The following is a 16,211-nucleotide window of genomic DNA, read 5'->3' as shown; positions in this document are numbered from 1 at the left end:
ATATTCAAACATGATTAATGCACTGTGGAATTTCCTAAATGACAAAGAACTGGTCTCCCAAATCTTCTCTAAGTACTAGGCTGGAGATAAACTACAAGTGTTAACGCTCTTGCCTTTTATGTAGTGCTAATAGTATTTTGTTTCTTCTAACTTCTTTCTCTTGTCCCAGGAAAATAGATTTTCTGTGTTAAATAAAATCTAACACCTCTCTTAAATGTTTTTATACTTACTTAAAACATACATACCTCATCAACGAAGTTGATAGCATCAAACCAGTCCTGAAGAGCTTCAAGGCAATATCTCACAACATTTCGAGTATATTCTTGAGTTTCCTAAAATAATAAGTCATATAAGTTTTACAGTTATATATATGCCATTTTCAACTGTTTATTTATAACAGTTTTAAAATACCTATCTGCTTTTTGAAGAAATTATCCTCCACAAGTAGTAACAGACCAACAACTATGAAAACTAAAGAACATGGTATGTTCTGAATATTTCTAAAAATGAATATAAGCTAAAATAATTTTATGTGATGTAAACTGTATTCCCCTGAATGAGATTAAAAAAATATTTTATGTTCCTTAATATTACCATTCAACAGGTACAGAACTGATTTTATCAGGAGTGGGAAGGGGTGAGATGAAAATGTTCTGGAAATAGATAATGTATTAAATAGATAATAGTGGTATTTAATATGCAAATACCACCATTATTTATTTAACAGATTAGATTATCTATGTATTAAATGTTATTAGATTCCATACCTAAAACTGGCTGAAGTGATAACTTTTACATTATGGGTACTAAAAATGTAGGTCAACATAAGTACTCTTTAGTACTTATGTAGTCATAGAACCCTGTGACTATATTAGCTTACAAAAAAATTTTAGAAATATTAGCACTTAAATGGGGGCATGTGGAATAAAACATGTTTTATAGAGAAGTGGATGAACAAAATAGATAAATATTAAGTTAAATGAAAAATATATTATAGCCTCTTTTTTAAAAAATGCAGAGCCAGTGAGATTGCATGTGGCCAACCCACTGGTGTCTGATCTCTGGCTCTACCAGGAGTAGGCCCTAAGCAATACCAAATATGGCTCCACAACCTTTGCCCCCCTGGGATACCCAAAAAGTAGCAAAGAATTTAAACAGAAATTTCTCCAAAAACAATCCACAAATGGTTAATAAGCATATGAAAAGAATCCCAACCCTAAGTCTTTGAAAAATGCAAATCAAAGCTACAATACCACTTTAAACCTACTAGTATAGATACAACCTTTAAGATGCAAAAAACATTATTTGCAAGCATATGAGAAAATTAGAACTCCCACACTTCTGGTAGCTAATGTAAAATTATACAGTCATTTTCGAGTTAAAGTTAAATAAATTTCACTTTTACAGGAAAACTGAAAATTTATGTTCACACCAAAAGTATACATATATTCACAGTGACATTATTCACAGTAGCCAAAATACAATCACACCACAAATGAACAAATGAAATGTGCTAACAGCCATGTTCCATATGTCCCTATAGTGAATACTGAATCATATATACAATAGTGATCCCTATAAATAAACTAAGCTATCGTCTATTATTATACACTTACACAATTACAAAACCAGCTAATGAAGCATTTTTCAGAATGTATCTATTGTTCAGAAATAAAGGACAATAAAATGGATTATTTAGTAAGAGAGAAATGAAGTAACAATATATGCTACAACAGTACTGAGCCATAAAAACATAGTGAAATGAAAAATACAGACACATAAGATCACATACCATGTGATTCCACTGACATGAAATGTCTAGATTAGGTAAATTCACAGAGACAGAGGAAAAGCAGGGTTTTCCAGAGGGGAACATAAGAACTAGGAAAAACAAGGGGGCCAAAGTGATAGTACAGCCAGTAGAGCATTTGATTGCAGGTAGCTGACCCAGGTTTGATCCCGGCATTCCATAGAATTCCCCAAGTACCACCAACGATGATTCCTGAGTGCAGAGCCAGGAGTAAGCCCTGAACATTGCCAAAGTGACCCCAAAACAAAACAAAACAGAAAGAATTGAGACATATGAAATTTCTTTGAGAGGGTAATGGAGTGTTCTAGAATTAAGAAATTATGAGTAACACAACTTTATAAATATAAACTACTGAATTGTATACTTTAAAATGATGATTATCATAAAGTGGTGATTTTATGATATATAGGTTTTATCTCAAGGAAAGTTAAAATGTTGGGGGAGGGAGGAATCAATGTATAATAAAAGTACAGGTAGCTGAGGGTACAAAAAAGCACAGTAGAAATGACATGTGCACCTGTATGCTCATTGCAGCACCGTTCACAATAGCCAGAATCTGGAAACAATCTGAGTGCCCGAGAACAGACGACTGGTTATGGAAACTTTGGTGCATCTACACAATGGAATACTATGCAGCTCTTAGGAGAGATAAAGTCATGAAATTTGCTTATATGTGGATGGACATGGAGAGTATCATGCTAAGTGAAATGAGTCAGAAAGTGAGGGACAGACATAGGACTGCACTCATTTGTGGGATATAAAATAACATAATATGAAACACCCAAGGACAGTAGACAGTAATACTGCCACATAGTTGGAAGTCTGTCTCATGAGCTGGGGGAGAAGGCAGCTAGAATAGAGAATGGATCACTAAGACAGTGATGGCTGAAGGAATTATTCGGGATGGGAGATGTGTGCTAAAAGTAAATAAAGGATCGAACGTGATATCCTCTCAGTATCTGTACTGCAAACTATAATGCCCAAAAGTAAAGAGGAGTATGAAGGAAATTGTCTGCCACAGAGGCAGGGGGAGGGGTGAAAAGGGGCAGTATACTGGGGACACTGGTGGTGGAGAATATGCACTGATGGAAGGATGGATGTTTGATTATTTATGACTGAAACTCAAACACGAAAGCTTTGTAACTGTATCTCACGGTGATTCAATTAAAAAAAAAGAAAGAAAAAAAAAAGTACAAGTAGTATCAATGCCCAACAGATTAAACTCATCAGTTTAAATGTATAAATATATCATACATAAATTGCCATAGTCCTTTAAAGAAGACTGAATCTCTCATACTTGTTGATTTCTTCTTCCTGCTTAGTCTACAATCTTGTTAATTAATTTTTTTCTGGACATTACTGCATAGTTTCATTTCTATTTCCATCTTTCTCCTACTATACAATCCAACTATCACTTCTCTAGTTTCCCTGCTAACCATTTCACCCAATTTTAACCCATCCTATATGAAACACACTTTATAAAAATTAATTTGTACAAATTCTATTCCCTGTCTTTCTTTTTTTTTTTTTTTTTTTTTGCTTTTTGGGTCACACCCAGCAATGCACAGAGGTTACTCCTGGCTCTGCACTCAGGAATCACCCCTGGCGGTGCTCAGGGGACCCTATGGGCTGGGAATCGAACCTGGGTCGGCCGCGTGCAAGGCAAATGCCCTACCCACTGTGCTATTGTTCCAGCCCCTATTCCCTGTATCTTTCTGAAGAAAACTGAACGGCAATTTTTAATTACCATAGATAATGTCATAACCAGACTAAAATGGCAGGTAAGAAGTAAGGACCCTTATGTATTTCTGACAACAGTATAAATTTAATACATGCTTTCTGAAAAATAATTAATTAGGGCCAAAAGTGACTCAATGATAGAACATTGCTTTATATGTGAAAGGGGGACCTGAATTCAATCCCCTGTACTATATAATATATATATACATACATATATATATTTATCTGTGAAACACTATACATAACTATATAAAAATGCCCTGGTACTCTGAGTTCTTTGAAAGAAGACAATTTGAAAATTTTATCTTTGAAAAACTGGCAGTTTCACAAAATATAACTTATGGGGGAGGAGTGGAAACATCCTCGTTATGCCTAGGGGTCCAGAAGCTACCCTCACAATATTTGGCCTGGCCGGGTAAGCCCGATGGCTCAGTTCTCCAGTCCTGCTTAGATCCATAGTGCTAGACGCCACCACAGCCACACCAACCAGGAGGAGAGTTATGAGGTGACAGTTGCAGGTCTCATGCATGCAAAGCATAAATTCCACCCCTCTGAGCTATCTCTCTGACCTCTTAATTCAGCTTTTAAAAATAGCAATATTTAGACCCTCTCTCCCCCATCTTCTACCATTAACACCTCCTCCCATCTCAAAAAAAATAAATAAAATCAACATGCATTCTAACTACTTATTAGTTTTATAATCGAGCAAATTACTTAAATTTTGAGTCTCGGTTTCTCCAAATAAAATAAAAACTGGGTAAAATACAACCACCTCCTAGTACCATTAAAAGCATAAAAGGAAAACGTATGCAAAGTGCTTTATGTCAACCTAGCACTCACTAACAGTGACATACTCTAAAGAGAGTCAGGCTCAATTTCTGACAAGTCTGCAGTAATCAAAACCTCCCACTAGATGGAGATTTTATAGCTTAGTTCTATTCAGCAGAGGGGAAAAAATGAGTTATCATGCTAAAAATGTGCCAACCTTTATTTAATTCATACACTACTGAATTAATATTGCTTGATTAGCTGTGCATGTTTTCAATAACCAAGTGGCATTTGGGAAAAATATACAAAGAAATAAAGCTATCACAGCTTTCCGCTTTGCCTTCTAATCGTATATTTTTATAATTAGAAAATATAACTTTTCTTTAAATAAACCTTTCTTCTTGTTTAAATTTATGAAATAAGAAAAAACTGCCAACAATTTTTAGGTTTTCTTGTCTAAGAGTTGATTAAAAGGGCCTGGAAGGTGGCTCAGTAGTAGAATGCAAGCCTTGCAATGTGTGAGGCCCCTGAGGTAAATCCAGAAGGGTGGCAGTAAAGACAGAGAGACAGAGAGAATTACATAAAAGCAGCAAAGTACACTGGTTCAGAAACAGAAGGATCTGTTTTCAAACTCAACTTCCACTTGTAGCTGTGTGAATTAGAGCAAATTACCTACCCCCTCAGAAAGAAAAGGATGATACTATCTACCTTAGCAGAGATGCTATGAGGACAAAAAATGTCGAATAGTACAGGGATGGAGAGTAGTACAGGATCAAGGTGCTGCCTTGCATGCAACCAGCCCTAGTTTAAACTCCAAGAACATATATAGTTGCCTGAGCACTGCTAGGAATGACCCCTAAGCGCAGAGTCAGGAATAAGTCCTGAGGACGGCCCAGAGTGGTCTCAAAACCAAAAAGTGGGAAGGGGTAAGTGTTCATCAAGAGAGCATCTTATATAGGGTTCATGGTCCTTTAACTGAGAAACTATTCTCTGAGATGATACCAGGACAGAAAGAGCCTGTTTTCTCTCTGTTCTCTTCTCTTAAGGAAACTATAACACATTGAAATGCTGGCCTTCAAAGCTGGAAGACAAAAAGTACTACCTAGAAGCAATTTTTCATTGTAACTGAAAGGCATCTTATAATCACCAGAAAAATCCTGTTGACTTTTTCATATCAACATCCTACCATATCCAACACCATACCCACCATCCTCCTGAATAATTCCAGGTGTTGGTCTTATAAGTATTGCATATATACTGATTTTTCTCCCCCCCCCTTTGGAAATTAAGTATATCAATCTTAAGAGTCCATTTCTGTTCTCATCATTCTTAATATTATTTCATCTCCTAGTGATAAATACCACCTACATTTCCAAGGGTATAAAATTTATAAACTTACAAATATTATTTATAAACTTATTCCAGACTTTTCTTTTTGAACATAAGGCTCATATATGCAAATACCCATTCATTGTTTCCACATAGGGATTTCAGGTATCTCAAACTACTAAAACTAATTCTGATCTCTAAACCAGAGGTTACCTAACTTATCTGGCCTACTGCTTTGGCCTTTCTAGTCTATGAGCTCTGTGAAAAATTCCTAGTAAGGATCACTTTCCCACTGGAGGTAGGCTACTCCAATCTCACTTATCACCACCACTAACCCCACTTATATTCTTCATATAGCCGTTTCCTTCTATTGTTTCCTTGGAAAGACCTTCTCTGATTCTACAATATCATCAGATCACATAATCATCATTTTCATGTTAATTCCTGCTATTTCCTATGTAATACTTTAAAAAGCATGGAAGTACAGTGAATATCAAAAAATGAATAATGAGAATTAAAAACAAGTTCTTAAGAATCTAATGTCTCTATAAGAAACCGGTCCTATTCTTAGGGCCGGAGCGATAGCACAGCGGGTAGGGCGTTTGCCTTGCACGCGGCCGACCCGGGTTCGATCCCCGGCATTGCATATGGTTCCCCAAGCACCGCCAGGAGTAATTCCTGAGTGCAAAGCCAGGAGTAACCTCTGTGCATTGCTGGGTGTGACCCAAAAAGCAAAAAAAAAAAAAAAAGAAGAAGAAAGACAGGGAATAGAATTTGTACAAATTAATTTTTATAAAGTGTGTTTCATATAGGATGGGTTAAAATTGGGTGAAATGGCTAAAAAATTGTTAAAAAAAAAAAAAAAGAAAGAAAGAAACCGGTCCTATTCTGAAGATAGAAATTAGATTTTTTTTTTTTTGCTTGTTTTTTGGGGAATCAGCTACTCTTGGAAAGCACTAGAAGGGTGGGATTGGAAGGGTCACATCTAGCAATGCTCAGGGGACCAGGTGGTGTGTGGGATCCAACCCAGACTTTCTGTGTACAAGGAACAAACAACCCTGTCAGCTATCTCCATGGCCCAAGAATCCAAACGATTTTTAAGCAAAGAAGAGATTTGGTATGAGGTTTAGAAAACATGTATTGGAACAGATCAGACTAGGTATAATCTAAAGACAGAAAAAAAAGCTAATAATAATATTAAGTGAAATGAGTCAGAAAGAGAGGGACAGATGTAGAAAGATTGCACTCATTTGTGGAATATAAAGTAACACAATGGGAGACTAACACCCAAGAATAGTAGAGATAAATACCAAGAGAATTACTTCACAGCTTAGAAGCTGGCCTCGAATGCTGGGGGAAAGGCAGCTCAGATAGAGAAGGGACCACCAAGTAAAGGGTGCTAGGAGGGCCCACTCAGGATGGGAAATGAGGGCTGAAAGTAGACTATAGACTGAACAATATGGCCCTTAATACCTCTACTGCAAACCACAACATCCAAAAGGGGGGAAAGAGAGAGAGAGAGAGAGAGAGAGAGAGAGAGAGAGAGAGAGAGAGAGCAAAAGGGAATGCCCTGCCACAGAGGCGGGGTGAGGTGGAGGGGACGGAATGGGGGTGGTGGGAAGGATACTGGGACCACTGGTGGTGGAAAATGGGCACTGGTGGAAGGACAGGCACTCGACCATTATATGACTGAAACGCAAGCACGAAAGTTTGTAAGTCTGTAACTGTACTCACGGTGATTCACTAATAAAAACTTTTTTTATAAATAGCAAATATATAAATAAAAAATACACACACACAAAAAAAATCATAGTAATAACCCAGATTTTTTTTAATATAAGGGGATATATAAAGGTAAAAGAAACAAGTGGCAGGGAGACATGTCCAGAATGGAAGAAGTAATTCTTGGTATCTGATTATAGGTTAGACAAAACTGGCTGGACAAGGGGAGAAAGTTATCTTTATTAGATAGCTGTATTATACAACCCATAATTAAGTGACAGGGAGGCGATAGAATGTATATGCGAGATTTTTTTAAGTTAATTACCTGAGAAAAATTTATATACCTCTAAGAAGATTTATATAAATAACGATGGCTGTTAAAAATTAGAACCTGGCTAGACTACAACAAAGTTGTGAATCATTTGCAGGTCGAGAACAGCTGAAGACATAAAAAATAAAATAAAGTAACAGCTTCAAGGAACATATACATTTAAAAAGTATATGAAAGAGAGCTTTATAAAAGCCCTGAAAGAGCAGCCTTCATGGTCCCTTTTCCATTTCATTCAAAAAACACAATTTTAGTCAAGACTTTAGTCCAGGGTCAGGGAATTCCTTTCCCAAAACTGTCTAAGGCTTCTGGGGAGTCTTCAGATCAATTTAAAATGCAAAATTAAAATATTTATATTCATATAGAAAAGACAAAACTAAATGAAATTATAAGTGAGCACATTCTTACAAAATCCTAAGAAGTTACACTGATGCTAAACTAATCTTAGATTCTTTTCTAAGCAACTGGAAATCATATGAAATGTATACTACTATAGTGCTTAGAATATTAACAATATAAACGTTGGTAAGAACTATTCTCAGTCCCTTGAAAGACAAGCAGCATGAGGGAACAAGCAATGAGTAGAATGAAACAATCAAGATGAATGGGGAGGGAGATTTTTAAAGCTTCAACAACTATTTTCAATATAAGACTAGAAAGACCTGAAAAGATAAAGTGCCTAAGAATATGTCTTGGTCAGGTTTCACAGAGCTGAATTCAAATGTAAGTACTGACCATTACTATATGTGAGTAAACAAATCAATGTTTATACAATTCTTTCTCTTAATCATTTTAAAATTCAGTAAAACTACAGAATTAACAAGAACATACCCTGACTTTACAATGCGATAAGAGTCCCCACATTGGCTGTGCGCAGGCCTCAAGTTCAGCAGCAAAGGCAGCGTAGTAGGTCTGAGACTCAAATTCCACATGCTCATTTAGCTCTCGCTTGTTTAAGTTCATACCTTGAAAAATTAAAGCAGACATAAATCTTGCAAAATAAAAGCAACTATTCACATAAAAAATAAACACTTTCTAGCCTCAAACACGTTTTCATGCAAACAAATTTCATAAAATTATACAATCTCCATAGAAATAGTTTAACTATTAAAAATACAGTGAGCTAGTCCTTTCAGAAATTGTTACATCTAGTGTTTCTTAGAAATTTTATGAATTCTTGGGCTGGAGCGATAGCACAGTGGTAGGGCGTTTGCCCTGCACGCAGCCAACCCGGGTTCGATTCCTCCGCCCCCTCAGAGAGCCCAGCAAGCTACCAAGAGTATCTTACCCACACGGCAGAGCCTGGCAAGCTACCCATGGTGTATTCGATATGCCAAAAACAGTAACAACGAGTTTCACAATGGAGAAGTTACTGGTGCCCACTCGAGCAAATCGATGAGCAACGGGATGACATGGTAACAGATAATCTAATTAAGCATACTAAATAAGAAATTCAAATTTTTAATTTATGCTCTGACCAGTGCACTTGTTTCTCTCCTTTCCCCTTCTTGCCCCTCATGCTCTCTTACTGAGATCTTCCTCCCCAACAGTCTCCTTTATCTCCCACTAAATAAATTGTGGTTTACCCCCATTCCTGAGCTAAATAAAGCCTTCAGAACAAAACACCTTTGTTTTCTTTCTGTCCTTACCTTTCCTCCACCAGCCTTGGGAACTAGGTGTCTACGGGACTTTGCTCTGCGTACTTGGCAGCCTGCTGACTGTTCTTACTCTCTCACCCATCTTCTCTTTTCCCCCTGTACCTTCACCTTTTTCCATTGCCTCCTATCCCTAGGCTTGACGGTCTTTTTCCACTTTATAACAAAAATGGGCTGGAGCAATAGTACAGCGGGTCGGGCATTTGCCTTGCACGAGGCCAACCTGGGTTAGATTCTTCCGTCCCTCTAGGAGAGCCCAGCAAGCTACCGAGAATATCCCATCCACACGGCAGAGCCTGGCAAGCTACCCATGGTGTATTCAAAATGCCAAAAACAGTAACAAGTCTCACAATGGAGATGTTACTGGTGCCTGTTTGAGCAAATTGATTAGCAATGGGATGACAGTGACAGTGATACAGTAATAATTTATGCTAGTTGAAACAAAACAATTTTACGAACCCTTCTTAGAAGATAGCTTAGAATTTTCTAATTTAACAGACTTAATGCTTTTTGTGGAATTTTTTTATTTGGCCACACCCAGCAATGCTTAGAGCTTATTCCAAGCTCTGTGCTCAAAAATCACTTTTGGTGGTGCTCAGGAGACCATATGGGGTGCCAGGGATTGAACCCGAGTCAGCTGCATGCAAAACAAGTGTCCTACCAACTGTACTATCATTCCAGCCCCCAGATTTAATGCTTTAGAGGTAGCATTATGTGTTTTCCTTTTAATAATTTAACATTTTTCGTAAGTCCCTGGTATAGTTTCAGAAAAAAATAGAAGGTACTAATAACTTAACTAAAATAAAGCATTACACATGCAACCGAAGAATATGCTTTTATCTTTTCACTAGCATTTAATCACTTAGCACCAGGCAATTTGGAAATGTTTTAATTTAAAAAATTAAGTAAAATCCATACCTTGAAAGAAAGATACAAAGTTCATCCATGTAACTAATAAACCATGATCCTCCAAAAATCTCTTTGCCACACTTTGATGAGAAAGGATATTAATAAAGTCACTAACAAGAGGCCAGTAAGTGTTATTCTTCAATAATGCTTCTCCACAGTTCACTACCACATGTAAACTATTTTCTTCATCTAAAACAGAAACAGACAGCCCAAAATTAATGTCAAATAAAGAATTATAACAATGGCTCAGACTAATGTTATTTAAAAAAAAGAGAGAAACATATTGGGGGCTGGAGCGATAGCACAGCGGGTAGGGTGTTTGCCTTGCACATGGCCGACCCAGGTTCAATTCCCAGCATCCCATATGGTCCCCTGAGTGAGAGCCAGGAATGACCCCTGTGCATCGCCGGGTGTGATGCAAAAAGAAAAAAAAAAATAGAAACATGTCAAAAAAGAAACTACTGAAATCACTAAAAAATACATGTTCTTAATATGTGGAGTAGGGAAACATTATTTTTAAGTATGTATATGTACCTGTAAATATACTCTACTAATATCACTGAAAATATAGAAAAGAAATATCCCAAAGTGTTATCTGTGGGAAATAAAATTAGATATTCGAGTTTTTCTTTAAATAAAACTTTCAAATATTTCTTCTAAAAGCAGTATTTTATAATAAAGCTATTTTATTAAGTACCTAAGAAGGATTTTTGAACTAGTTGCACAAAGTATTCTAGCAATAAAACTAGTGAAAATTAATTCTGATTTTACCTTGGAGCTCACTTTTAATAAGGCAACTTTCCATCATGTATAAGAGCACAGTGACCATAATATCTAGCAGCTGACATTCTTCTGTTACTTGTCTGGCTAGCTCTTCATTGCTAAACAACTGAACACTAATATGCACAATCCTGTTAGACATTGTATCAGATTCATGACTTTTCTTCAATGTTTTCATAATAAAAGCATAATGCTGAACAAAAGTTTTCGTAAAAGCAACCTGTGAAAGTTTTTAAATAGAAAGAAAGAAAGCATGTCAGTTTAATTTTCAGTTTCATAACACATTTTCCAATACACTCAATAAACATTTTCAAGCCACTCTTAAGAGCAAAATAATGTCCAAAGAAACTGAAAAGCTAATGTCAATGATGTGAGCAGACTTTTTCCTGTGATGGTGCTGGGAGCGAGGGGGATCTCTCAAGCAGTGCTTCAGGAAGCCCAGGAGCCACTCCCGGCCACATTCAGCCAACTGGACCAGAGCTTCAATCCTAAATCCAGAGATGAGACACTGTTCAGACCCTGTGGTGCCAGGGACCTCCAGGATCATCTTGACAGATCTCAGGGGCCACCACTGGGGCCACAACCAACAAAGATTAGGGAATCATTCAATGCCAGAAATCAAACTGGTGTTCCTGTGACCAGAGCTGACCTTTCTGCCATCTCCCCAGTTCTAGAGTAGTCTTAAATCATATTTTTCCTTTTATTAGCATTAGCAAAATATTATCATTTTAATTAGCATTAGTAAAATACTTGTTATGGTTAATTAAAAAAATCAGACAGTTAAGCTTTAAAACAATTACAAATACCATGACTTAAAAGTAATTTTTCACTTTGCTTTTAAATATATCAGTTTATGAATGTCATAGAATGTATCTTTGTTCTGTGCTCCATAATTTATTGTTTTCATTGCTTTTGGCCCATACCTCGATGTGCTCACGGCTTTCTCCTGATTCTTTTCTCTTGGATGACTCCTGGCAGAGTACAGGGAACCATATGTGATGGTAGGGACTGAACTAGGTGAGCCATATGCAAGGCAAGTTAAGTGCTTTATCTGTTGTACTATCTCTCTCTCCAGATTCTTTTCTTTTCTTTGTCTCTTTGTTATTTTATTGGAAAGGGGTAGGAGAGAGGCTGGAGTCACACCCAGCAATGTTCATAGTTTGCTCCTGGCTCCATACTCAGGGATCACTCCTGGCGGGATACTGAACTTTGGTTGGCTGCATTCAAGACAAAGCACCTTACCCAAAATCCAGGGCTCAAGGCTAGCTCAATGGAAAGAGCATCTGTGTCTGAGGCCAGTGGTCCTTTAGTGAATCCCAGGCACCATCCCACACACCTGGGGAAAATCCCAGGGCTCCATTGTTTGGACTCCCAGATCCCACAACAAAGAGTGTGAGTACCACAACTCCAAAGTGTGAGGCTTCTGGCAAGCACTGTAACGAAGCAGTACCTGATATCACAACTTAAGAGTGTATTCACTACAGAGCAGGACAACCAAGTGTGGGCCTCAGTCATCACGAAAACAAAGGAAAGGGAAGGGAAATAAATGAACAAATTAAAAATAGAAATCTAAGGTCTGATCTAAAAATTATCAGAGGTGTTAATATAACCGAACAAATAGATGTGATTACCCCAAAACAAGTAACTTCCAGAGGTCAAAGATACCATACATTTAGTGCTTACTGTGCATGCAGCCACTGGTCCAATCCCCAGCACTACCAGGAAATGTCCTAAGCACAGAACCAGGAAGATTCCCTGAATGGTGGCAGATGTTTTTGGTCCAAAAAGCAAAACAGTAGAAAAAAAAAATATCTTCTATTTAATCTGAAAAATGACCACAGGGCCTGGAGCAATAGCACAGCGGGCAGGGCGTCTGCCTTGCACGTGGCCAACCTGGGTTCAATTCCCAGCATCCCATATGGTCCTCCAAGCACCGCCAGGAGTAATTTCTGAGTGCATGAGCCAGGAGTAACCCCTGTGCATCTCTGGATGTGGCCCAAAAAGCAAAAAAAAAAAAAAAAAAGACCACAAATCTATTATATTTTACTGCATAATAATTCATCACAGATTTTGTCTTTTTTTTTCACTTTTTTTTAAAAAAAGGGGAGTACATAAGCTGGAGAGATAATACAGCAAATGGGTCCTGGTAATCCCCAGCACCCCATATGATCTCCTGAATCCCACCAGAAGTGATCCCTGAGCAGAGAGTAAAAGTCCTGAACATCCCAGGGTGTGCCCAGCTCCCCCGCCACCCAAAAATGGGGGTTGGGAAAAGTGTAACCATTATTTGAAGATTTCTGTTTTGTTTTTTATAAGCAATACATATTATAAGCAATACAGTAATGGTATTGCTTATAATTAGGGTGCAACAATTATGTAGTGGCAGCAAGTATGCAGTGAAATATAATCAATGCTCTGTATTGTAACAGGTATATTTCCTCTTATATTCTAAGCAAGTAGGAAGAAACAAACTAGATCATTTTGTCATAAACTCACAATGGTAACAGCTAGGTTCACACCCTAAGAGATTTATGTTTTTACGTATGTACATAACTCAGTAATTACACATTAATGTAATGGCCACCAGATACTTACCCAAGGCTTTTCCAATCCTTTAATTCCACAATCTGAATACACTTGCCTTCACTGAACATTTTCATCCCACACTGTACCTCTCCTTAAGAGAACTTACAATTTGTAATTACGTATTTATGTGTACAATTATGTCCTCAAGAATTTCTATGAAGGGGCTGGAGTAATAACACAGCAGATAGGGCGTTTGCCTTGCACACGGCCAACCCAGGTTTGATTCCCAGCATCCCATATGGTCCCCTGAGTACCACCAGGTTTGATTCCCGAGTGCAAAGCCAGGAGTAACCCCTGTGCATTACCAGGTATGATGCAAAAAAAAAAAAAAAAGAATTTCTACAAAGACTGGAGAGATAGTACAGTGGGTAGGGTGCTTGCCTTCACCGCAGTCAATAGGGATTCAGTATAAATGACCTTTTTCCAATACTATACAATGTATGGTACTGGGTGAACCTTTATGAAGTTTAAACTCCAGAAAAGTGATCCTTAAGCACAGAGCCACGAGTAAGCCCTAAACACAGCTGGGTATAACCCCAAATCCAAAATATAAAAATTAAAATGAACTCCAGTACATATGCCTAATGATGTTCCAACTCATGATGTATTTCTTTTATTTATTTTTTTATTAAATCACAGATTCAATTCAATCTGGTCTCTGAAGCACCAATTGATTTGATCCTTCAAGTACCTCCAAGAGTAATTCCAGAGTGCAAAGCCAAGAGTAACCCCTGAGCATGGCCCATGTGGCCCAAAAACAGAAACTAAAACACAAGGAATTACCATGGAACCATGTCCCACAAAGAAAGGCAACCCTCAGACCTTTTAAGATCATTATGCAGCTCCCAGTGTTGGGAACAGAGAAAGCTAAAGGTCTTTCACAGTGTTAACACCAAGACAATGCACTACAATAAGCTATAGCTAAGAAATATTTATCAAGGAAAAGAAAGAAGAGCAAAATTCAGAAAGAAAGAAAAAAATTTAGATACCTTATACTCTTGATCTGGAAGCATGTTGAGTAAGAAAGTTACCATCTTCTGGGGAAATTCATACTTTATAGTCCAAAATAATAGTTCTTCTAGGAAACTTTTATGTTTCAAAACATCCATTATGGATTGATCTGCATAAGAAAAAGTTATAATGTAATTATTTAAGTTGATTTAATTACTTAACTCAAAAATTGAGGGGACAAAGAGAGAATATAGAAATAGTACATGATATCAGCAATCAAATTAGGGTAATAGTCCAATAATTTCTCTCCGGGCCCCTACTTTTTTTTTTTTCATAAGATTCAATCATCCTTTACAAATCACCCTTCATAATTAAGATAACTATTGTCAAACAGGAAATAATTACACAGTGCTTACTCTGATATACATTTACGTTTTGTGAAGATTTTTTAAATTTGAAAATGCGATAGCACAGCGGTAGGGCATTTGTCTTGCATGCAGCCGATCCGGGTTCGATTCTTCCATCCCTCTCAGAGAACCCGGCAAGCTACTGAGAGTATCCCACCCACACGGCAGAGCCTGGCAAGCTACCTGTGGCATATTCGATATGCCAAAAACAGTAACAACAAGTCTCACAATGGAGATGTTACTGGTGCCCATTCGAGCAAATTAGTGAATAACAGGATGACAGTGCTACAGTACTATAGAACATGCTAGAATATGTGCTACAGTGCTATAAAACATGCTAGAATATGTATCCTTACACAAAACTCAAGATGCCTCTTCAAGCTCAGACAGAAAATGGATGCCCCTTTTGAATAAATATATTCCAAGGGGTTTAAAATCATCTGTTGGAAGCTTCTTTCCAAGATAGAAGACAAAAGTGTATCCTGATCATCTTTGCCCCCTTTTCAAACTCAGTCAAGAAAGGTTTCAAAAGGGTATATGATAAACTACCTTTAACAGCTGGCTATCTCTTTTCTTATCTCTAATTCTTTTCATAGAAATGAACTACAGGTGGACCAGGAATACGATTCGTGGTAGACCATATGTCTCACAAGCGTGAGGCCCTGGATTCAATATTCTGGCACCAGAAGAAAAAAATAAACTATAAAATTCTACTAGAATCATATTGTCTTGAACTCTGAGTATCAAGAGAACATGTTAGCAGTGAATGGATTAATTCAGTAACAGGGGAGGGGGTATAGGGAGGCGGGGACAGAGGGAAGAGGAGTTACTCAGCCCAGTGCTATTTGTTCAGCTGTACTGGGGGCGACCAGGGACATCCCAGTGTTGCTGAGGGAACCAAGCAGCACCAACAACCAGATCAGACAATCACATGCCAGTCATGTGCTCCAGCCCCTGAAGCCATTTCCCTGGATCCCCTCACTGACAGTGCTGAGACTAGAATAAGATGAAAGACGTGGAAATACAGTATCACCTGTACCAACATGCAGAATACAGCCATGTTCATACAAAGGACAACTCAATAATTCTTTTATTAAGCCTCCACACCTAATCTGAGCCATATAAATAGGCCCACTTGTGGTCACTCTCCACAAGTTCAGAACGATCCTCACACATGGTGGAGCTGGCAGAGGAATCCAGGTGTGCAGGACCTGGGGCCGAGATCT

General features: G+C 37.7%; 1 protein-coding gene across 4 annotated transcripts in view; it reads right to left on the bottom strand.

Annotated features, from left to right (window-relative positions):
* The window catches only part of UBR3 (ubiquitin protein ligase E3 component n-recognin 3), a 158,909-nt gene that overhangs the window by 97,876 nt on the left and 44,822 nt on the right, over nt 1–16,211 (bottom strand). For all 4 annotated transcript variants that reach the window (XM_055123540.1, XM_055123542.1, XM_055123541.1 and 1 more), the window contains 5 exons: nt 14,617–14,747; nt 11,033–11,261; nt 10,271–10,450; nt 8,529–8,662; nt 246–332 (listed from right to left, as the gene is read on the bottom strand). In XM_055123540.1, the coding sequence (XP_054979515.1) occupies nt 246–332; nt 8,529–8,662; nt 10,271–10,450; nt 11,033–11,261; nt 14,617–14,747 (761 nt within the window). The remainder of the gene's footprint in view (nt 1–245; nt 333–8,528; nt 8,663–10,270; nt 10,451–11,032; nt 11,262–14,616; nt 14,748–16,211) is intronic.

The sequence above is a fragment of the Sorex araneus genome, chromosome X, assembly GCF_027595985.1.
Source record: "Sorex araneus isolate mSorAra2 chromosome X, mSorAra2.pri, whole genome shotgun sequence".
NCBI lineage: Eukaryota > Metazoa > Chordata > Mammalia > Eulipotyphla > Soricidae > Sorex > Sorex araneus.
The sequence above is the reverse complement of the archived record's forward strand: the minus strand, read 5'-3'. Positions and strand labels throughout refer to the sequence as shown.